This window comes from Oncorhynchus mykiss, chromosome 19 (assembly GCF_013265735.2).
Source record: "Oncorhynchus mykiss isolate Arlee chromosome 19, USDA_OmykA_1.1, whole genome shotgun sequence".
Lineage (NCBI taxonomy): Eukaryota > Metazoa > Chordata > Actinopteri > Salmoniformes > Salmonidae > Oncorhynchus > Oncorhynchus mykiss.
The window spans coordinates 40,353,223-40,378,477 of record NC_048583.1 but is presented as its reverse complement, the minus strand read 5'-3'; the positions used below and the strand labels follow the sequence as shown (position 1 = coordinate 40,378,477).

General features: G+C 43.9%; 1 protein-coding gene across 1 annotated transcript; it reads left to right on the top strand.

Moving 5' to 3' along the window:
* The first annotated feature begins 2,695 nt into the window (after nt 1–2,695).
* On the top strand, nt 2,696–24,602 carry hif1a (hypoxia inducible factor 1 subunit alpha). The gene is given in 14 exon segments (NM_001124288.1): nt 2,696–3,026; nt 15,941–16,134; nt 16,449–16,600; nt 16,734–16,818; nt 17,133–17,448; nt 17,692–17,798; nt 17,970–18,117; nt 18,284–18,570; nt 18,664–18,860; nt 18,992–19,114; nt 22,625–22,917; nt 23,024–23,120; nt 23,245–23,350; nt 23,467–24,602. Coding segments are annotated over 14 exon segments (2,301 nt in total). The 5' UTR covers nt 2,696–2,994; the 3' UTR covers nt 23,631–24,602.
* The last annotated feature ends 653 nt before the right edge of the window (nt 24,603–25,255 follow it).

The following is a 25,255-nucleotide window of genomic DNA, read 5'->3' as shown; positions in this document are numbered from 1 at the left end:
CTAACCAAATGTAAATCAAAACTAGATGTTGAAATCACGTCTGTGCCCAGTGAGAAGTAATGGACAAGATGGTACAATGAACATTTTGTACATTGTTGTTCCACTAGCCTGTGCTACAAAGACACATAGACATTAGTTGGAAAAGAATGCCTTGCACGGCTCTAAATGTAAAGTTGCAGAAAGATTTGTATGAATGAAACTTTCTATCCCATAATATTTCAGTAAAACTCTGCCAGCACTAAACTCACATAATCCCACCTCTATCTTCTTTATTCTATGATTTACTGGAGCATCAATTTAGCTCAAGGTTTAAGTTCAAATACACTGACCTCTGGAGTCACCAGTGCAGCCTACTCATCTGCTTTATTCAGTCCTTGCCAAAGATTGAACCCCTGTGCAATGTGAGTACTGGTGTGGGCATTGAGCTAAACCACTTGCCTCTTTACCTCCATTTGTTTACCTCCCTATGCCTCTGTTTGGCAGTTTTTCCTGAGGCCTGTTATGGGTGGATAGACATACTGTCCAATCTGCCATTATACACCAGCTCTGGTTGCTGCTGGCAGTGACTCTGCAGTGGCTGATTGGATCTCAGTTTACCTCCTCTGTCCTGGCTGATTGATGACCTGGAGGGGACTATTCAAACTGTCTAAAAGCATTATGTCACAGGCCTCGATTTGACATCCACCCCACACAGAAAATGACTTGGTTGAAACAGGACGATGTTTATGTTTGGAGCCACTGACAGTATTTGAGCGTCAGTATTGCTGAATGTCTCTTGCTAGCAGACTTGTCTGTCATTCTGGTCTTGCGTCACCCAGTTGAGCCAACGTATTCTAGGAAACACATCTACAGCTTTGCAGGCAGGTCCCACACCCCCCCCCCAGCAGGTGAGCACTGACAGCCTACAGGGGTATCAACTCAGGGGTGTCAAAACTCATTCCATGGGGGGCCTAGCGTCAACAGGTTTTAGTTTTTTCCTTTCAATTAAGACCTAGACAACCAGGTGAATTCATCAATCAATTACAAGGGAGGAGCGAAAACCCGCAGACACTCTGCCCTCGTGGAATGAGTTTGGCACTTGCCTACAAGGAGGTGAGAGTCCTGGCGAAGTGGTGCCAGGAAAAAAAACTCTCCTTCACCGTCAACAAAACAAAGGAGCTGATCGTGGACTACAGGAGACAGCAGAGAGAGCACTCCCCCATCCACATTGACAGGGCCACAGTGGAGAAGGTCAAAAGCTTAAAGTTTCTCTGATGTTATTTGTCACGTGCTCTGAATACAACAGTAGACTTCACTGTGAAATCATTTCTTAAAAGCCCTTTCCCAATGATGCAGAGTTAAAAAGTAAGAACATTTGCAAATAATTTGTAAATGATAACACAATAAATAATATTGAGGCTATATACAAGGAGTACCGATAACTAGTCAATGTGCATGGGTACGATGTATTGTAGTTGAGGTAATATGTACATGTAGGTAGATGTAAAAGTGACTAGGCAATCAGGATAGTATGTAGAGTGTGAAAGTGGTGTGTGTGTGTGTTGGAGTGTCAGTGTAAGTACAGTGCATTCGGGAAGTACCCCTTGACTTTTTCCACATTTTCTTAAGTTACAGCCTCTAAAAACGTATTCAATTGTCACAGAGGAACTCTGGAGCTCTGTCAGAGTGACCATAGGGTTCTTGGCCACCTCCATGACCAAGGCACTTCTCCCCCGATTGCCTTTCCAAATCATGTCCAATCAATTGAATTTACCACAGGTGGACTTCAATCAAGTTGTAGAAACATCTCAAGGATGATCAATGGAAACAGGATGCACCTGAGCTCAATTTCGAGTCACATAGCAAAGGGTATGAATACTTAAATAAGTTATTTCTGTTTTTTATTTTTTATAAATGTGCAGACATAAAAAAAAAAAAAACAGTTTTCACGTCGTCATTGTGGGATATTGTGTGTAGATGGATGAGGGAAAAAAAATGTAATCCATTTTAGAATAAGGCTGTATCGGATAACTTTCTGAATGCACTGTATGCGTGAGTGTGTGGGTAGAGTCCAGTGAGTGTGCAGAGTCGGTATAAGAGAGTCAGTGTAATAAAGCCTCAATGCAATAGTCCAGGTAGATATCCAATATACATACTGTTGTAGGCTACACACCTGTTCTATTAATATACACACCATTTATATATATTTATACCCCGGACTCTGGCATTGCTCGTTCTGATATTGCTCGTTCTGTCTTAATGTCTTGTTATTATTTTTTTAACGTTTGAATCATGTGTTTATTGTTATTGTATTACTATAAATCACTGCACTGTTGGAGATAGAAACATACGTATTTCGCTGCGATAACATCTGAAATCTGTGTATGCGATTCTATATGTATAGGCTAGTACTGAACGTATTTTTACATAACGTTTGCAGAGCTAGACTAATGGGACTTTGAATTGAATGATCATGGGCTTCAAAGATATCATATTCATCGTCTCCTCAAGCACAGGTAGAGAGAGGTTCACTCTAAACCCTTACCCCTACCCATTTTTATATGTCAACTTCAATTTGATCGGGACGTCCCAAGGACCCCGGATAGCAGGGGCGAGTGGCGATAGCGCGCGCTCCCGAAAAGGCAAAGAAGAAGTGGGAGGGGATAAGCAGCTGATCAGCTAGCTGCTATGCTAACTAGCTACAACATTGTTCCAAGCAACCTCTCCAGCGTGGCACCTCATGCCATTTCGAAGGAATTAAAACACATTCTTCTGCACTCATGTTTTGACTTTCCGCGATGGAGGCTTGACCTCTCCGAACTGCATTGATCAACGACACTTAAGGAAAACATAATTTACGATTTAATTGTTTTAATAGCTACGTGGATTTTTTTCGCTCATTTCCGTACGGGCCCGACAAACACAGTTTGATAGCTAACGTTAGCTAACGTCACAGTACAGTAGCTACTGATTGTTCGAGTTTGTGCTCAGAAAGTCGGTTGTCCTCATCCTGAAATGGACACAGGAGTTGTCCCCGAAAAGAAAAGGTACGTTAACCTCTAGTTTACTAGCTAGCCAATGTTTAAAAAAAAAAAATCTAAATAAATAGATAGCTAGCTTCTGTTATATATTTTTAACGTTAGATTTTGATACGTTTGCGTAGCTAACTAAATAGATAACAAGCTAAAGCTAGCCTAGCCAACTAGCTAGATAGACAACTATACTTTTTAAAAACATATATATATATATATATATACACACACACACACACACACACACACAACGTTAGTTAGTAACTAACTACCAGCTAGCTTGTTAGCTGTCTGATAGCTAACTAAGCTTCATGATGTTTTAATAAGCGATCGTTAACTTGCTAGGTTCTTCTCTCCCGTAAGGGACAGTGTACAGCCAAGAGGTCGCAAGATGTGGGTATGTGATTCAATCTGTATCGCTGAAGTTCAGCGTTACAGCGCGATTAAAACGACCATTTTTGTTTGAGCTGACATACTGTTGTCCATGTAGTATATGTGGACACTCCTTCAAATTAATGGATTCGGCTATTTCAGCCACATCTGTTGCTGAAAGCTGTATAAACTCGAGCACACCGCCATGCAATCTCCATAGACAAACATTGTCAGTAGAATGGCCCGTACAGAAGTCTTTCAACGTGGCATACTATCATTGTAATCCACCTTTCCACAAGTCAGTTCGTCAAATTTCTGCCCTGCTAGAGCTGCCCTGTTAAACAGTATGTGCGGTTATTGTGAAGTGGAAATGTCTAAGAGCAACAATGGCTCAGCTGCAAGGTCATAGGCTACACAAGCTCACAAAATGGGACCGCAGAGCGCATAAATATTGTCTGTCCTCGATTGCAGCACTCACTACCGATTTCCAAACTGCCTCTGGAGGCAACGTCAGCACAATAACTTTGTCGGGAGCTTCATGAAATGGGTTTCCATGGCCGAGCAGCCGCACACAAACCTAACATCACCATTTGCAATGCCAAGCGTCTGCTGGAGTGGTGTACTCTGGAGCTGTGGAAACGCGTAATATGGAGTGATGAATCACGCTTCACCATCTGGCAGCCCGACGGACCAATCAGCGTTTGGCGGTTGCCAGGGGAATGCTACCTGACCCAATGCTTCGTGCCAACTGTAAAGTTTGATGGAGGAACAATGGTCTGGGGTTGTTTTTTGTGGTTCGGGCTATGCCCCTTAGTTCCAGTGAAGGGAAAATGTAACGCTACAGCATACAATAACATTCTAGACAATTCTGTTCTTCCAACTTCGTGTCAACAGTTTAGGGAAGGCCCTTTCCTGTTTCAGCATGACAATGCCCCCAGTGCACAAAGCGAGGTCCATACAGAAATGTTTTGTTGAGATCGGTGTGGAAGAACTAGACTGGCCTGCACAGAGCCCTGACCTCAACACCATCGAACACGTTTGGGATGAATTGTAACGCCGACTGCGAGCCAGGCCTTATCGCCCAACATCAGTGTCCGACCTCACTAATGCTCTTGTCGCTGAATGGAAGCAAGTCCCTGCAGCAGTGTAACAACATCTAGTGTAAAGCCTTCCGAGAAAAGTGGAGGCTGTTATAGCAGCAAAGGGAGGGACCAACTCCATGATTTTGGAATGGGATGCGAGTACTTTTTGCCATGTAGTACATGCAGCGTTTACAGTGAATGCAGTCTCTGAACGCGGCAACATTGCCTTTAAATTTCTGTCGCACTATAGCGCTGAACTTCAGCGATACAGATTGAATCGAGCCCTTACCCTGTTGGCTACCTTGACCTTCTTGGTCCTGAGAAGACAAATGTGACATGTTCGACCAAGGTATACACAGGAATGTTGATATGCCACACCTATCAGGTGGATGAATTATATTTGCAAAGGAGGATTGCTCACCAATAGGAATGTAAACAAATTTGTGCACAACAGTTGAGAGGAAATGGCTTTTTGTGAGTATAGAACATTTCTGGGGTTTATTTCAGCTGATGAAACATGGGACCAACGCATTACATGTTGCGTTCTATGTTTGTTCAGTGTAATTTGGTGTAGTCCTACAATGACGAGATGGCGCTGGAGAACAAGGCTGACGTTTTATGTATTCCTAACCAATTTTTGTTTTTTTTGTTTCTTTGTGTTTGTAACATTTTTTTATACTTACTTTGTACATAATGTTGCTACTACCATCTCTTATGACCAAAAATATATTTTGGGCATCAGAACTGCTATTACTCACCACTGACTGTCAGAATCCTTTTTTTCCTTTAACAAGTCTGACGTGCCCGGCGTGAATCGTATACTGCTCTCTCGGGAACAGGCCCAGATCCCCGTCATTTGCGTGAAGAGAAGGCAGAGCAAGGGGCCAGAGGGCGGTCGTAGGCGATCGAATAGACTAGAGGTCGACCGATTAATCGGAATGGCCGATTTAATTAGGGCCGATTTTCAAGTTTTCATAACAATCGCAAATCAGTGTTTTTGGGACAACGATTTGGCCAAATAAAATAAAAATGTAACACCTTATTTGAACCTTTATTTAATTAGGCAAGTCAGTTACCTTCTTGACGCTACCCATCCCTGTCGTGGGAACAGCGCAACAGTCCAAAAAATCCCAAACTAGGTGTTAATCCACCTGTCGTCTCAGATTTTGAAATGATGCTGTACAGCGAAAGCAATCCAAACGTTTGTGTGAGTTTATCGATAGCCTAGCATAGCATTATGTATACTTAGCATCAGGAAGCTTGGTCACAAATCAGAAAAGCAATCAAATTAACCGTTTACCTTTGATCTTCGGATGTTTTCACTCACGAGACTCCCAGTTACACAACAAATGTTCCATAAAGATTATTTTTATACCCCAAAATACCTCCGTTTGTTTGTCGCATTATGTTCAGAAATCCACAGGAAAGAGTGGTCACGACAACGCAGACGGAAATTCCAAATAGTCTCCATAATGTCCACAAACATGTCAATGTTATTTTTTATAATCATTTCTCAGGTAGTTTTTAAAATATATATTCGATAATATATCAACTGAGTGTGTAGCTTTTTCCATAACAGCGGGAGGAACAATGGCGGCTTTACTCAGTTGCGCAAAAACTCACTCTGAGAGCCCCCACCTATCCACTTACGCAATGTGATCTTTCATGCTCATTTTTCAAAATAAAAGCCTGAATCTGTCTAAAGACTGACACCTTAGGGAAGGTGGTTGATTCCTTTTAAATTGAGGATAGTTATGCATAGGAACAGAAGGGTTTCAAAATAAGAGACACTTCCTGATTGGATTTTTCTTGGCTTTTGGCTTTTGCCTGCAATATCAGTTCTGTTATACTCACAGACAATATTTTGACAGTTTTGGAAACTAAGTTTACTATCCTAATCTGTCAATTATATGCATATTCTAGCATCTGGTCCTGAGAAATAGGCCGTTTACTTTGGGAACGTTATTTTTCCAAACATAAAAGTAGTGCCCCCTAGCTTCAAGAGGAACACATTCTTATTTTCAGTGACGGCCTAGGAACAGTGGGTTAACTGCCTTGTTCAGGGGCAGAACGACAGATTTTTACCTTGTCAGCTCGGGATTCAATCTTGCAACCTTAGTTAACTAGTCTAACGCTCTAACCACCTGCCTGTTATGCGAATGCAGTAAGAAGCCAAGGTAAGTTGCTAGCTAGCATTAAACTTAACTTATAAAAAACAATCAATCATAATCACTAGTTAACCACACAAGGTTGATGATATTACTAGTTTATCTAGCGTGTCTGGCGTTGCATATAATCGATGCGGTGCGTGTTCGCAAAAAAGGACTGTCGTTGCTCCAATGTGTACCTAACCATAAACATCAATGCCTTTCTTAAAATCAATACACAGAAGTATATATTTTTAAACCTGCATATTTAGCTAAAAGAAATCCAGGTTAGCAGGCAATATTAACCAGGTGAAATTGTGTCACCTCTCTTGCATTCATTGCACACAGAGTCAGTGTATATGCAACAGTTTGGGCTGCCTGGCTCATTGCGAACTAATTTGCCAGAATTTTACGTAATTATGACATAACATTGAAGGTTGTGCAATGTAACAGGAATATTTAGACTTAGGGATGCCATCTGTTAGGTAAAATACGGAACAATTCCGTATTTCACTGAAAGAATAAACGTCTTGTTTTCGAGATGATAGTTTCCGGATTCGACCATATCAATGACATAAGGCTCGTATTTCTGTGTGTTATTATGTTAAGTCTATGTCTATGATTTGATAGAGCCGTCTGACTGAGCGGTGGCAGGCACCAGCAGGCTCGTAAGCATTAATTCAAACAGCACTTTTGTGCGTTTGACAGCAGCTCTTCGCTGTGCTTCAAGCATTGAGCTGTTTATGACTTCAAGCCTATCAACTCCCGAGATTAGGCTGGTGTAACCGATGTGAAATAACGCGCTAATAGCGTTTCAAACGTCACTAGCTCTGACACTTGAAGTGGTTGTTCCCCTTGCTCTGCATGGGCAACGCTGCTTTGAGGGTGGCTGTTGTCGATGTTTTCCTGGTTCGAGCCCAGGTAGGAGCGAGGAGAGGGACGGAAGCTATTCTGTTACACTGGCAATACTAAAGTGCCTATAAGAACATCCAATAGTCAACGGTATATGAAATACAAATCGTATAGAGAGAGTCCTATGATTCCTATAATAACTACAACCTAAAACTTCTTACCTGGGAGTATTGAAGTCTCATGTTAAAAGGAACCACCAGCTTTCATATGTTCTCATGTTCTGAGTAAGGAATTTTAAACGTTAGCTTTTTTACATGGCACACTTTTACTTTTCCAACACTTTGTTTTTGCATTATTTAAACCAAATTGAACATGTTTCATTATTTATTTGAGGCTAAATTGATTTTATTGTATTATATTAAGTTAAAATAAGTGTTCATTCAGTATTGTTGTAATAGTCATTATTACAAATAAAAAAAATGAAAAAATTGGCTGATTTTAATCGGTATCGACTTTTTTTGGTCCTCCAATCGGTATCGGCGTTAAAAAAATGGTAATCGGTCGACCTCTAGAATAAACACCCACTTCCCTCCTTTCTGCTAGCAAATGTGCAATCCTTGGAGAATAAAATCTACAAGTTACGCGGATGATTAAACTACCAACTGGACACTAAAAACTGTAACATCTTATGCTTCACGGAGTCGTGGTTGAACGACAACAAGATCAACATACAGCTGGCTGGTTATGCGATATACCGGCAGGATAGAACAGCGGCATGGGGCGGCAGACCTATGTATCTTTGTAAATAACAGCTGATGCACGATATCTAAGGAAGTCTCGAGTTATTGCTAGCCTGAGGTAGAGTATCTCATGATAAGCTGTAGACCACACTACCTACAGAGAAAGTTTTCATCTGTATTCTTCGTAGCTGTTAACATACCACCACAGGGCCTCCCGGGTGGCGCAGTGGTTAAGGGCGCTGTACTGCAGTGCCAGCTGTGCCATCAGAGTCCCTGGGTTCACGCCCAGGCTCTGTCGTAACCGGCTGCGACCGGGAGGTCCGTGGGACGACGCACAATTGGCCTAGCGTCGTCCGGGTTAGGGAGGGATTGGCCGGTAGGGATCTCCTTGTCTCATCGCGCACCAGCGACTCCTGTGGCGGGCAGGGTGCGCTAGCCTCCGACACATTGGTGCGGCTGGCTTCCGGGTTGGATGCGCGCTGTGTACGGCAGTACAGTACGGCTGGTTGGGTTGTGTATCGGAGGACGCACGGGCCCGTACGGGAGTTGTAGTGAGACAAGCTACAAGCTACTACAACAATTGGATACCACGAAATTGGGGAGAAAAAGGGGTAAAATTTAAAAATAAATAAAAAACATACCATAGTGGCCCGTATAGTCTGTTACTTTTATTTCTTATTCTTACTCATATATTTTTTTAACTGCATTGTTGGTTAGGATGTGACTACTAATATTTGTTATTTCAACTCTTATCTTGTCTGAAATAATATGAATCTCATTGTGAAGAGATTGGAAGATAGTGTTTTCTTTAAAATATTCCAAATTCAATTCGAAGTTGTTCTTTGGCCCATCTATAATTTCAGTGGTTTAGTTGCCATTGGCCCACTTAGAGTGAACCGAGGTAGGCTGGAAAATGGTTTTGTTTGTGTTGAGTATAACATTCTCTGGGTGTAGGTGGGCAGAATTTAGTCATGTAGGGAATATATTTATGTATGTTGTGAGGTTTGACTCATACAGGGGGCTAAATGTGTTACCTTTTTATTTACCATTTAGTTCTTATTTTACTTAGAACTGCTAAAATGAATTCAGGAACATCCGCTCTACTTTCACAACACTGCTTTGCCCACAGGTTTTATATAAATGGAAAACAAAACCATTGCAAAAAGTAGCAAGGTTATTTTAATGTTATGGTACACTGATTTTGTGTGTGGCAGTCTACACAGGTTGTTGTGATCTGATTTCTTAATCATTGAGAGCCTGACGTCAATGGGAGTTCCTGGCACAAGTAGGCCTATCGGTATTTCATGATCTGTGGTCTTAAATATATTTATCATAGGCACAGTGCTAGCCTACTTCCTGTTCTGTACTAAACCTGTAGCTACAGGATGGACCTATCATGAGCTTCATTTTATACAATTGAGCAATTTGGTTTTGTGAGATACATGCAGGCTGTAATACAATTTGTAGAAATCAGAAATGAGTAATTTATCACTGGTCAATTGAAAAGAGGTTAGAACAGCTTGTGAACAGTGTTTTGCACAGTGCTCTACTGTCCTCTGGGGCACTTTACAGCCTGAAAGAGGTTATGTAACACAACAGACAGGCTATGTTTTCCTTCACACTGGACGCTAGTGACAGATCACCCCAAACAGTTCCAAGTAAAAGCAGGTCAGTCCATTTTATTAATTCAGTCAGGGAATGGGGTTATGATAAAATTGATAATGCCTTTCTACAGCACTGAATGTGAGACTTGTCTTTTGACCCATGTCCACCTGTTTGCATGACTGAGCTTTATCCTCAAGTCTTATATAATATATTTGTTGTTATTATAAAACAGGGCAATTAAGACTAACATTATACAACAGATGTGATGGTTAGGCCTATGCTATATCTGCGAGATAATGCATGTGTGTAGAGATGTTTTGTAATGGTGGCCTCTCTTAGCCTTTGTTTTCAGCCTATACTTGTGATTCTGATGAAGGATGAGGATCAATGCAGTGCTTTCCCTGCTTTTAGACAAAGGAAAAAACAGCCTCCCATCTGTACTGTGGATGGGGCAATGCACAATTAAAACTGCAGCAGAAGATTCCTCTATGCTGTACTTGCCTTTGTTTGTACTGCACAAAGTTCACTTTGTAGAATTTGACCTCTAACCTAAACCAGCACCTTTTCAAATAGTTGTCCAGGGAATTCCTGTCTCTCTGCATAAGCCATAGTTGTCAGTTAAATCTGAATAGAATCCTTACAAATACTAAGCACAGAGATATTTTTCTAAATGCTAGGTTAGATTTTCATGTGGCTGATTTCTGCAGGTGAAGACTTAGATACTCAGATTGTTTTTATTTTGATCTGCCTCTTAGCAGCAGTGGTTGGTTAGTTGAAAGATATTGCTCTGGGCTGTGGCCAGGCCTCTGTAACAGGGGCCCGGAGGGTGAGAAGTGTGTTTATGCTATGCAGAACTGGTTGCGTAACACATCGGATCATCTTTCAAACTCGGACCCCAGAGAGGCAGACAGTCAGGTCCTGATGTAGTCTGGCAGAGCTGACGTAGGAGAGTTCCCCAACTGGCGGCCTGCGGGAAGAATTGGGCCCACGGGTGGTTTTATTTGTCCCCCCAAGCTTTCTGAGTAAAAAAATTATATATACATTTGTATTGTTGGAAATGTAAAAACACCAGGAAATAAGCCCCAAATCATTTGAATTTAAGAAATATGTTCCCAAGTATTCTTACACAAGAGGGACACTTGATCGTATACAAATGTAGGCACAGGTTTGAAATAGTTATAATGTTTGACTAAAACAGTTTGAGCATCTTGTGGTCAATGTGCAGTCCACTAATTATTTGTAATTATGTTCCAGCCCCCCGACCATCCGCTCAACAAAAAAATCGGTCAGCGGCTGAATCTTGTTGATTTTATCCCTGGTATAAATATTTGGCCTCCGCTAACTGAGCTCCTGACCTGCACAGTCAGCTTGAGGCACAGACTGACTGACTGCCAGCCTCTCTGTTTGACTTCAGGCTGAGGGAATGCATGAGTTCGTCTCATCCAGGGTTTCCATTAGCCAGTAATAGCCAGATTTTGTCCTATTTATTAATTAATTAATATTAAATTGGCGCCTACCAATTGTCTGGGAGAAGGAAAAAATGGCATTGTGAAATAATGCTTTTTAGCTTATTCATTGATGGAAATATCAGTCGAGGGGAAATACATTTGATTGCTGATCGGTCTATATGTTAATTAGCTTAACTAAGTGGAATTAAATTGGCTTGTGTGTACAGTATATTCGTTGTGTAGCATACCGATACAGAGCCTTTGAGTGGAAACTCTGTCAGGGAGTGTGAGAGCTGCTGCCATAGCATCTCAACAGCCAATGCATAGGCAATGGCTGGCAGGCTTCGTCAGCACGTCACACCACTTTGCAATGAGCTGGAGGCAGTATGCATTTTTAAGGTATATACTTAATTGTTTGAAACTTGAATGTTTTCTTACATATTATGAGGCATGTCTTACCTTGCTTCAAAGTAGCCTAGACAAAATTAGACCATATCCATGGAGGCAATTATTTGATCAACTAACTTTCATTTTCCAGTAAGTAGCCAAATGGCACAATCATAGTCATATTAGTAACCCATGCTAGTTTGTTGCATATTAGATCTCCCCTCTTTCTAAATTTCAAACAGATATTTTCATCTGCCCTGTTAAACTGCTTGCATGTGCAGTGCTCTTTTGATAAGTGTTTTCTTACTAATTGCATTATAGAACAAACATTCACGTGTAGCTTACTGCCCTGTGCGCATTGCTGCGCTGATAATGTGAATAAATCATAGTTTAGCAACATTTTAAGCTAAACATTCTGTTCTGTGGCATCACTCATACATTTTTACTTGTTTTGTATTTTTCTGTAGCCTAGACAAACTGACCAATAGAATAGGTCAACTTTTCTACTATGGGACATAGGCTAGTGATTATGCCGTTCGTTACTCGTCTTGACAAGTAAATGTAGACCGTTTACTAACATCTTCAAATTGCGCATCAGAATTATTTAAGAAGGACCGCACATTGTTGCTTCTCTTTTTATATGAATTAGCATAATCTAAATGTGATTTCTGTCATTCTGAGCACTGTGGGTGGACTCGGTAAATTCTTCATATCTCTGTTAAAATGCTGCTGGTCATTGTCCTTTGTCTCATCATGCACATTATGCAAAACCTGCAGTCATTCAGTGAGAACAGGGCTCTACAGTGCAACCATTATATTCACATATGCGCCTAACTATTTTGCTGTGTGACCTAGACTTTCAATTTAAGATTCTAGCTTTAATAGCTGACATTTTTTTCATTGCTCCTACATTTTTCAACTTGAAGAATTCCAAATATTTTGGTCACAAAGCAGATCTTCATCTAGGCTACTCATGTAGGACAACATGTAGACCGACACACAGGTGGATCAGCTTCTGTCAATAACTGTTTAGTAGGGACGTGTTTCTGTACTCTAAAAATGTTGGGAAATGTGCAGGCTGGTAGTGCATTTTTATATAAAAACAATGTCAATTCAATTATCTGATGCATTTTCTTCATTTACAGACAAACCTCTAAACATAATTATGTTACTGTAACTTTGTAACAGATCAATTACATTCCAAGTTTCGGAGGGCTTTTATATTGTCTTTATTTTTGTGGGGAATGCTGCACACTTTGTTTGATTTACGCTCCTTAATGTAGGGTTATGAGTCCAACTCAGCAGAATCCCCTGGTATGCATTGGTGTCTACAATCTCTACATGCCTCTATACATCCGGACAAGACCGACAATAAGCAAAGCATGTGATCACATTTGGGAGATAAAAATGCAGACTCTGAAGGGGATTGAAAGATGTTTTGTCTTTGTTTTCAGCAGGCCTTTTTTCAACATCAATAAAGCCTCCTTTCAATTCCCTTGGAGCGTTTCTAAAGTACAGTGGGTTCAGAAAGTATTCAGACCCTTGACTTTTTTCACATTTTGTTACGTTACAGCCTTATTCTAAAAATTAATTATCGTTTTTTTCACCTCATCACTCTACACACTACCCCATAATGACAAAGCAAAAACCGGTTTTTATACTTTTTTGCAAATGTATTAATTAACTCACATATGTATTCAGACCCTTTACTCAGTTGAAGCACCTTTGGCAGTGATTACAGCCTCGTCTTCTTGGGAATGACACTACGAGCTTGGCACACTTGTATTTGGGGAGTTTCTCCCATTCGTCTCTGCAGATGTCAAGTTGGATGGGGAGTGTCGCTGCACAGCTATTTTCAGGTTTCGCTGAGCGCTCTGGAGCAGGTGTTCATCAAGGATCTGTTCATCTCTCCCTCGATCCTGTCTATTTTCCCAGTCCCTGCCGCTGAATAACACCCCCACAGTATGATGCTGCCACCACCATGCTTCACTGTATGGATGGTGCCAGGTTTCCTCCAGGCGTGAAGCTTGGGTTTCTGGCTAAGAGTTCAATCTTGGCTTCATCAGACCAGAGAATCTTGTTTCTCGTGGTCTGAGAGTCCTTTAAGTGCCTTTTGGCACACACCAAGCGTACCTTCATGCCTTTTACTGAGGATTGGCTTCAGTCTGGCCACTCTACCATTACTGCCTGACTGGTGGAGTGCTGCAGAGATGGTTGTCCTTCTGGAAGGTTCTTCCATCTCCACAGAGGAACTCTGGAGCTCTGTCAGACTAACCATCAGGTTCTTGGTCACCACCTTGACCATGGCCCTTCTCCCCCGGTTGCTCAGTTGAGCTGGGCGGCCAGCTTTAGAAAGTCATGGTGGTTCCAAACTTCTTCCATTTAAGAATGATGGAGGCTAGAGGCTACTGTGATCTTGGGGCCCTTCAATGTTGTAGACATTTTTTGATACCCTTCCCCAGATCTCTGCCTCAACACAATCCTGTCTCGGAGCTCTGCGGACAATTCCTTTGACGTAATGGCTTGGTTTTGGCTCTGACGTGCACTGTCAACTGTGGGACCTTTAAATAGATAAGCGTGTGCTTTTTACAAAATCATGTCCAATCAATTGAATTTACCACAGGTGGACTTATATCAAAAGGTCTGAATACTTATGTGAAGGTATTTTTGTTTTAATAAATTTGCTCAAATTTCCTAACCTGTTTTTACTTTGTCGTTCAAATGAAATTTTATTGGTCATATACACATGATTAGCAGATGTTTTTGTGAGTAGCGAAATGCTTGTGCTTCTAGTTACGACAGTGCAGTAATATCTAACAATTCCACAACAAGTACCTACTACACACGTCTAAGTAAGGAATGGAATAAGAATATAGACAAATATATGGATGAGCAATGTCAGAGCGGCATAGGCTAAGATGCAATAATATAGAATACAGTATATACATATGAGTTGAGTAATGCAACATATGTAAACATTATTAGTGGCGTTATTAAAGTGACTAGTGTTCCATTTATTAAAATGGCCAATGATTTTAAGTCTATGTTGGCAGCAGCTTGTATGTGCTAGTTAGTGGTGACTGTTTAACAGTCTGATGGCCTTGAGATAGAAGCTGTTTTTCAGTCTCTCGGGTCCCTGCTTTGATGCACCTGTACTGACCTCGCCTTCTGGATGATAGCGGGGTGAACAGGCTGTGGCTCGGGTGGTTGTTGTCCTTGATGATCTTTATGGCCTTTCTGAGACATTGGGTGGTGTAGGTGTCCTGGAGGGCAGGTAGTTTGCCCCCGGTGATGCGTTGTGCAGACCTCACTACCCTCTTGGGAGCACTGCGGTTGTGGGCGGAGCAGCTAACGTTCCATTATGGGGTATTGTGTGTAGATAGTTTTTTTTATTTTGTAATAAAATGTGTAAGGGGTCTGAATATTTTTGACTTCACTGTATGAAGCCTGTAATTGAGCTCTATTACACCAGCCTATATGTTTTAACATCCCCTCCCTTAATGGAGAATCACTCTGGCCTATTTTTGTATTCGGACCTCTGAGGGACCGATCTTAGAGAATCCAAGGTCTAGCCTGCATTCTTAGGTTTTTTTCACGTTTCAGAAGAGGCTCCTTTGTTCCTGCAATGGTCATTGTTGCATGCAGTGTACACTTTTAGGAGGCAATCTGCCCAGTAGTCTGTAATTTATTTAAAATCCAAGTAGACTGGTGAATGGCGCTATAGGAGTAGGGCTCATTGTAATGGCTGGAATGGTATTAAAGGAATGGAGTCAAACACTTTTTTGTTTTCATGTGTTTGTTTGTTACCGTTCCATTGATTCCATTCCAGCCCTTAAAATGAGCCTGTCCTCCTATAGCTCCTCCCACCTGCTTCCTCTGTAAGTGTATGTGTTCCAAAAGAGCCCTGTCTGTCTCCTTGCTGTCTCAGTAGTGTAAGATGGGACTGTTGGCAGCAAATGTTGGGATGATATGCGGTGCACCAAGCAGGCAGAGTGGAGGGAGTACTGCACATCACACACAACCAAGCCCCGTCTCCTTGGCAATCACTCCATGGGTTATCGCTGCGCTTCCAATAAGACGTCAGACTGAGCCAGCGTATGTAAATGAGCCTACTGTGGTGAGATGGCTGGACTGAGAGCTTGTTGCTGACCCTGCATCCTCTCCCACTGTGTCTGGCCAGTGGCTGAGTGAGCAGCTCACAGAGTAGAGCAGACACAATAACAATGCAAGCCCTGGTGGTGTGTGTTTGGTCTGGACCCAGACTCTAACTTGCCTTGATTGTCTTGTCTCCAACAGCAGGGTGAGCTCGGACCGGAGGAAGGAGAAGTCCCGGGATGCGGCGCGATGCAGGAGGGGGAAGGAATCTGAGGTGTTCTACGAGCTGGCCCAGGAGCTGCCCCTGCCCCACAGCGTCACCTCCAACCTGGACAAGGCCTCCATCATGAGACTGGCCATCAGTTACTTGCACATGAGGAATCTGCTGAGCACAGGTCAGTACCCCAGGGGAAGGAGTGGGAGGATATATATGTTTGTAGTGTCCAAAGTACCTTGGAGGTTAAGTGGTGGGTGTAAGAGAGAGAGAGATGGTGAAGAGATGAGCAGCCTTTGTTAGCCAGGTTAGTTCTGGGAGATCTATGAACTTGCAGACAGGAGGAAATAGATCCTTTTGTCCTCCTGCCTCTGTGCACTCTTTCTGTGTACGTCCTAGTGCCTTGCCCCACAAGCATGTACGTTGGCTTGTAATCCTATATCCCGATCACCACTCGGTCCCTTCTGCTACCTCCTTCTTATTCTTTCTCTCTAGACAATGAGGAGGAGCAGGAGGAGAGTGAAATGGACTCCCAGCTGAATGGATCCTATCTGAAGGCTATAGAGGGCTTCCTCATGGTGCTGTCTGAGGACGGGGACATGATTTATCTCTCTGAGAATGTCAACAAGTGCTTGGGTCTGGCACAGGTAGGTTTTCTGCTCCATTAGTCAGAGACCACTGACTAGGACAGACCGATAAAGAATGCAGATCTTTTTGCTATTCTTCCCTTGGCTTGAACATGTTTGTTTCTAAATGTCTTTCCTCTCTGTCCATGGGCAGATTGACCTGACAGGACTTAGTGTGTTTGAGTACACACACCCCTGTGACCATGAGGAGCTGAGAGAGATGCTGGTACACAGAACAGGTGAGACACCCCTGTGAAAACACAAACTAAGGTTTCTCCTGAAACAACTGTGTTACACACAGCACTCTGGGATATCAGAGTAACAAATAGTGCAGCGCTGAAGTTTAGCAGCTCAGAGCAAAACCAAGTCGGAACTGGTTATCATTTCCCCCACCATCCCTGAGGTCAGTGGTTAGTGGGCTACAGTCTTCCCATGGCATTCACTCTGCTTCACTGGTAAACTGCTACATTCCTTTTTGCACATCACACCAACACTAAATGTAATTTTTTATTTCTTCACCTCTGTCTCATCTCTCTCTCCTCTGTCTGTTCAGGGACCTCTAAAAAGTCCAAGGAACCAAACACAGAACGCAGCTTCTTCTTGCGGATGAAATGTACCCTCACCAACAGGGGGCGCACTGTCAATGTCAAATCAGCCACCTGGAAGGTTCTCCACTGCTCAGGCCATGTGCGGGTCCATGAATCCCCAGCTGAGCAGATCCCCGGTGGGCACAAGGAGCCGTCCGTCCCCTACCTGGTGCTGGTCTGTGACCCCATCCCCCACCCCTCCAACATCGAGGCGCCGCTGGACACCAAGACTTTCCTCAGCCGCCACACACTGGACATGAAGTTCACCTACTGTGATGAGAGGTGAGACAGACCTACCACTCCACTGACTGCAGCACCAACATAATGTACTAGAATAATACCTAATCTTGCACAAATCTTTATTCCATATCAGGGCTATTGCTGTAAGAATGAAAAGTAAAATGACTTGTATTCGCACACAAATATGTGAGGAAAAGAATAGGTAGCTCCTGAATCTAGTGCCACAGAGCCACCTGGTGTCCAATAAACAGTAGGATTAACCTGTCCCCTATCTGTGTTGTCAAGGATCACTGAGCTGATGGGTTATGATCCAGAGGACCTGTTAAATCGCTCTGTGTATGAGTACTACCACGCCCTGGACTCAGACCACCTCATGAAGACCCATCACAACTGTAAGCACCCCTACCAAAACATGACCATGCAAAGATATTCCCCCGGAAAGCAGACAGGCTGGAAATGTCCAATGTTGGCAATAGGCTTCGGTACATAATACAATGTTCAAGCTACTTGCTGTCTCTTTTCTCCTAGTTTTTTCTCACCCTCTTCTTTCTTCGTCTCTCCAGTGTTTGCGAAGGGTCAGGTGAGCACAGGCCAGTACCGCATGCTGGCTAAGAGAGGAGGCTTTGTGTGGGTGGAGACTCAGGCCACTGTTATCTACAACAACAAGAACTCCCAGCCCCAGTGTGTTGTGTGTGTCAACTATGTGCTCAGGTATAGTTATGGACCCCAGAGTGTGTTTTAAATAGGATAGTTTGAAGGGGGGGTTTAAACTGTCTGGGGGACTGACTCCACTAGGTTTTGACTCAACCAATCAGATGTTCACTTTGTAAGGGGGAGTAATACATTGATATGTAACTGTTTTTGGCTCCTGCTACAGTGGCATTGAGGAGGAGAAGATGATGCTGTCTCTGGAGCAGACGGAGGATATGAGGCCTGTGAAGAAGGAGCTGGAGGAGGAGGAGAGCTCTGAGCCAGAGGTGTCCCCTGTGCTCCTGAAGGAGGAGAAGAGCCCAGAGCTGGATGTGATCAAGCTGTTCACCCGGGCGGTGGAGACCCAGCCCCTGTCCAGCCTGTATGACCGACTGAAGGAGGAACCAGAGGCCCTCACCCTTCTGGCCCCGGCCGCTGGAGACACCATCATCTCCCTGGACTTCAGCAGCCCCGGTCAGTAAAAATGAACAAGATAATTAGTGATAGGACTCACACTTTACTGGTCCCAACACAGACTCTCTGACCCCCTCTTTCCTGTCCCTGCAGACTCTGACATCCTGCAGAAGGAGGTGCCTCTCTACAAGGATGTGATGCTGCCCTCCACCAGTGACAAGCTGGCCCTGCCACTCTCTCTGCTGCCCCCCAGTGATCAGCACCTGGTCCCCAACACCTCAGTGGACACCACTGAGGTGTCCACTGGTCCAGACTCCTCCAGCACCCCAGGCAGCCACAGCTTCACTGAGGTGAGCAGTGATATCACATCCAGACCGAGACCCTTTGAAACTGCCCATCAGGAAATCAATGGAAAGTTTATTTGTCAAAAATACTTATGTTCTCAAATACTAGTCTATAACCAATGTAATGTCATCTGCAGCCTGACAGCCCATTGGACTTCTGTTTCCCAATGGAGTCTGACATCAGTGCTGAGTTTAAACTGGACATGGTGGAAAGACTGTTTGCCATCGACCCAGAGCCAAAGACTCCTTTCACCTTACAGGTACGGTACCTATCTATGGTGAGACGTGGGTAGACTAGCTGTATTAATATAAATGTAAAAAATCCTCACTATTTGTAAGTTCGCTACAATATCCATGTGTGACGATCAGGAACATTTCACAAGTTTGAGTTACACACTCAGCATTGGAGTCAAGATGGGCCAGCATCCATGTGGAATGTTTTCGACACCTTGTGGAGTTCATGCCCTGATGAATTGAGCCTATAAGGGGGGGGTCTTAATGTCTTGTACACTCAGTGTATGACTTGAATGTGAGTTTGAATTCTTTGGTCAATCGTATGCATATGGTCACTTACGGACCATAATGGACTTCACCATCATCTCAGTACAATGGTAGACCCGAATGAAACACAATCACACCACTCTCACTTGAGTATCTTACCTAGTTATTTTCAGACCTAATTTTGCTCTTTTGTAGCTTTGTCAACTATGTGTGTGTGTTTTCTATACCAGTTTACGCCACTCCCTGTAGGCTTTACAGACAATCCCCACCCCTTGGCTACAACCCTTTTAATTTAGTTTACTCTGTGGGCACAACCCATGTGGATTCCTGGTCTCTGGCAGCGTTTGGAACTGCCGATCTGCGGTCAAGAACGCAGAGTTAATCTCAGCCTCTGTTGACCTTCGGTCCCTTGACCTTTTGACCCTTACAGAGACATGGATTACCCCTGAGAACACTGCTACTCCAGCTGCTCTCCATCTGACTACGTTTTCTCTCCGAGAGCATCTGGTTGTCGTGGTGGTGGAACAGGGCTACTCATTTCTCCTGAGGTGGAGATTTTCTAAATTTCTCTACTCACCTGTCCATCTCCTCATTTGAATTCCATGCTGTCACTCACTTGTCTGCTCAAGTTTAACATTGTCATCTATTGCCCACCAGGTGCTCTTAGAGTTCCTCAATGAGCTTGACACCTTAATCAACTAATTTCCTGACAATGGCTCACCTCTCTTCATACTTACCGACTTCAACCTCTCGACGTCTTCCTTCATTTATTTCCAACCTTGCCTCTTTTGACCTCCTACTTTCCCAGTCCCCCTCCCACTTTCCCAGTCCCACTCACACTTTCCCAGTCCCACTCACAAGGCAGGTAATACACTTGACCTCATCTTAACTAGAGGCTGTTCACCTACTAATTACACTGCAACCCCCCTCCAGGTCTCTGATCACTACTTTGTTTCATTTTCTGTCTCCCTCTCCTCCAACCCTAACCACTCAGCCCCTACCCAGATGGTCATGCGCAGCTGAAATCTTCGCTACTTTCTCCTCTTCTATCATCTCCCTTCTGCTAAATAATTCTCCCTCCCGATTCTGCCTCTTCGACCCTACTCTTCTCCCTTTCCGCAGCCCATGACTCATACTGTCTCCTTTCCTCCCGTCTGGCTCAGCTCTCCCCACCTGCTCCCTGGCTGAGTGACTTTGCGATCTTACAGAACAGGGCTGCGGGCAGGAAAACTAAACTTCCGGAGGACCTATCATCCTGTCACTCCCTACTCTCTACCTGCTCTTTCTCTGTATCTGCTGCTAAAGCCACTTTCTATGACTGTAAATTTCAAGCTTCTGCCTCTAACCCTTCTCCTCCCTCCCTAATCCTCCACGCCCTTCCTCCTTCTCTGCAGACGACTTTGTCAGCCACTTTGAAAAGAATGTTGATGGCATCCGCTCCTCATTCACTCAGCCTAATGAGTCCACTGGTCCCACTCACTCAGAACTACCCTACGCCTTGACCCCTTTCTCCCCTCTCTCTCCAGATGAAGTCATGTGACTAATGAGGTCCAACAACCTGCCCGCTCAACCCAGCCCCTCCTGCCTTCCCCAGAGCATCTCTGGGAACTTCTGTTCCCTCATCAACTCATCCATGACCACTGGCTGCGTCCCCTCTGACTTCAAAATGGCCAGAGTCACTCCCCTCCTCAAGAAACCAACACTAAACCCTTCTGACGTCAAAAACAATGGACCGGTGTCCCTTTCTTTTATTTCATTAACACTAGAGCGTGGTGTCTCTGACCAACTCTCTCGCTATCTCAGAACAATCTTCTTGACCCTACCAAGACTGCTCTTCTCTGTGTCAGTCTCTCCTCACTGCCAAAGCTGACTCTCTCCTCTGTTCTCATCCTCCTAAATCTATCCTCAGACTTCGACACCGTAAACCATCAGATCCTCCTCTCCACCCTCAGGGCTGGGCGTCTCAGGCTATACACACTCTTGGATTGCATCCTACCTGGCAGGCCGCTCCTACCACTGACATGGAGAGGATCTGTGTCTGCTCCACGTACTCTCGCTACTGGTGTCCCCCAGGGCTTGGTTCTTGGCCCTCTTCTCTCTATACACCAAGCCACTCTGCTCTGTCATATCCTCACATGGTCTCTCCTATCGTTGCTATTCTGATGACTTTCAACTACTTTTTTCTTTCCCCCCTTCTGACACCCAGGTGGCGACACACATCTCTGCATGTCAGGCAGATATCTCCGCTTGGATGTGGTCCTACCACCTCAAGCTCAACCTCGACAAGACGGAGCTGCTTTTCCTCCCGGGTAAGGCCAAGACCTCGCCATTGCGTTTGAAAACTCCACGGTGTACCCCTTTGAGAGTGCAAGAACGTTCGCGTGACTCTGGACAACACCCTGTCGTTTTCAGCAAACGTCAAAGCAGTGGCTCACTCCTGCAGGTTCATGCTCTATAACATCCGCGGAGTACGACCCTACCTCTCACCGGAAGCGGCGCGTGTCCAAATCCAGCTACTTGTCATCTCCAGTCTGGACAACTGCATCTTACTGTTGGCTGGGCTTCCCGCTTGTGCCGTCAAACCCCTGCAACTTATCCAGAATGCTGCAGCCCGGCTGGTGTTCAACCTTCCCAGGTTCTCCCATACTCCTCCAGTCGAAGCTCGCATCCACTACAAGATCATGGTACTTGCCTACGGAGCAGCAAGAGGAACTGTCTTTCCATACCTTCAGGCTATGCTGAAACCCTACACCAGTGTTCCCTGACTGGCAGTCCATGGGCCGAAGTTTTCTGAGCAAAAATACATGTCATTTTTTCTAATTTTCATTGTCGGACATGAAATACTTTAAAACACCTGGAAATCAGCTTCAATTGATTTTTCATTTTGGGAATCTATTCCCAAGTATTCCCACGCATAGTAGAGACACGTGATCGTATACAAATGTATTGAAATGATCATGTTTTAGTCAAATTGTATATCTATTTGGGATTCTAGCATTCTGTTCTGCCACCTCTGGTCTCTTGGGCCTCTTGCCCCCTACTAGTGCTGACTTTGCTGATAGCTACTTTATTGAGGAACATCTTACTTAGTATGACTGATATGTGGTCCCACCTAGTTATCTTAAGATGAATGCACTAACTGTAAGTCGCTCTGGATAAGAGCGTCCGGTAAGTGACTAAAATGTCAATGTAAATCAGCTGGTATGAGGAAGAGATATAACTTGATTCAGGGAAGAGATGATCTGATATGTGCTTGTTTCCACCTGTAGGCCATGGAGGACCTGGACCTGGAGATGTTGGCTCCGTACATCCCCATGGATGATGACTTCCAGCTGCGCACCCTGTCCCCAGAGGAGCCTCTGTCTTGTGGCCCAGCCCAACCCCTAGAGTGCTCTTCTCTGTGCTCTTCTGTGCGCCTCACCCAGGAGGTCCACAGCTACCCTGGCTCCCCCTTCAATGCCCCAGGCAGCCTGACAGCTTCCCCAGCCCTGGCAGCGTCCCCAGCCCTGGCAGCCCCGGAGCCAGCAGATAGCCCTTGCCCTGCTTCCTTACTCACCAAGACGTAAGCCCCCCTACACACACACACAGACGCACTCCCTCAAACTGAGCCTCTCCTCAAAACAAAACACTGTGCTGACATGGTGTGTGACTGACTTTTTGTGCTCCAGGGTGCCTCAGATGGACATGGAGATCTCCCTTAGGTCACTGGCCTCCCAGAATGCACAGCGCAAGAGGAAGATGTCTCTGTCTCAGGCTGTCGGAATAGTAAGTGTGTAGGAAAGTTCTTATCAATTCATTATGTGTAAAATGTTTTTCATTTTAGTTGAGATATTGTGTTCAAAAACATTTTGGCTCATATTGAGTGCTAATTTGAATCTGTTTTTCCCAGGGGGGATTGCTCCAAGACCATCCTGGTCCAGGTAAAAAGCTCAAAGTATCTGAGCTGAGCCACGCTGATGCTCCCTCCAACAGGACCATACTGCTCCTGCCTACAGGTAGTTTGTCCTCGAACACCAAACAGCCATGGCCTGGTATTATGCCTCTGCATGTTTTACACATCGTTTACATGAAACAATGACACTAATGACCCTTATTCTCTTGTTTCTCTTAGACCTGGCAAGCCGTTTGCTTGGCATCTCATCGGAGGGCAGCGGCTCACCCTTCACCCTTCCTCAGCTGACCCGATATGACTGTGAGGTCAACGCCCCCGTGGGGGGTCGCCAGCTCCTGCTGCAGGGCGAGGAGCTCCTGAGTGCCCTGGACCAAGTCAACTGAGTCAACGCTTAGCCTGCCCCCTGCTGGACCAGACCAGACACTACAACTTCTCCTCATTCACTCTGTCCCCACCCGCTGCCCCTTTATTTGTCTCTCTGTATCAGTGATCTTATAGTTTGGCTGCTGTCTGCATCCACCAAGTGATATCTGCAGCGTTAGAGTTAGTGTTGGGGATGTTGTAGTGTTTGCAGGTAGAGGCACCTAATTGTTTCTTTCTCGGGAGTCTCTGACAGCAAACGTATGGCACCTCCATGGATGGCTCTGTTGTATCAGGTCTCCAGGAAAACCGGCGGTGCTACTGCCAGCAGTGTATTGTAAGCTTCAGTCGCACAATTTATATTTTCTTAAAAAGAAAAAAAGATTACCAGCAATCTATATTAAGCCTTTTAAAAAGTAGTTTTAATGGAATTTCAACCATTTTATTTTACTTTTTCCTCTGCATTCTTATGTTGTGTATAACAATACTATTTGGTCCAGAAGGTATTTTTGAATGTTATATCCCCATTACTGGTTACCAGTATTTTAGGCAAATGTGTAGTCATTCAGTACTTGTCACTTTATTACTTTACTACTGTATGTGTGTGTTTGTTACTGTGCATAGACCAGGGGAACATTCAGAGATTGCTTAAATGCCTTGTCATGAATAATAAATACATGTGCGCGGTATAATTAGATCTAAATCCGTTTGTTTTTAAGATTGGAGGATTGGCCCCTCAGTTTGATCATGTAATCAATACATTTTTAGTTGTCAGACCCAAATGGTTTATTTAGATTGAAGTAACATGTACTTCCTTAGCACCATCATATGATCATATTTTACCAGTATAATTCTCATTTATTAGTAGCAAGTGTTACTCTTGCATACCTGTTTTCTCAGTTGTCTGTTTTATGGTATTGGTCCACATACTGCAGTTTTGGGTTTCTTTCATGCTTCCTGTTGCTGTCTAACATAAAATTACTCCCAAAAAATTATCATAGCCTTGGTTGTTTTTCTTCTTAAATATTTCAACTCTTTAATGTGAACATGGAATATTGTGATGTCATTATTGTATTACACAAGCAATGAAAAATATATATTATACTAAGCCTAACAAACCTCTTAATAGTTTATTAGGTGCTTTACATTTGTCCAATTTCACACATGTAAGTGTGAATTGGAAATGACACCCTCAAAGTGGGGTCAGAACCAGGGATCAGCCATTATTGACAGCAGCTCTAGAGCAATTAGGGTTAAGTGTCTTCCTCAAAGGCACATCAACAGAGTTTTCACCTTGTCTTCTCAGGGATTTGAACCGGCAACTTTCCTGCCCCAACACTCCTATCAGCTAGGCTACCTGTCACCCTGATAAACGCTTGAAATATATACTGAACTGCACCAAGTGGCACAGCGGTCTAAGGCACTGCATCTCAGTGCAAGAGGCGTCACTACAGTCCCTGGTTCGATTCAAGGCTGTATCATCTCTGGACATGATTGGGAGTCCCATTGGGCAGCGCACAATTGGGCCGGGGTGGGCGTTATTGTAAATAAGAATTTGCCTAGTTAAATAAAATGTAAAAATGCAACATGTAAAGTGTTAGTGCCATGTTTCATGAGCTGAAATAAAAGATCCCAGATCTGACACGTG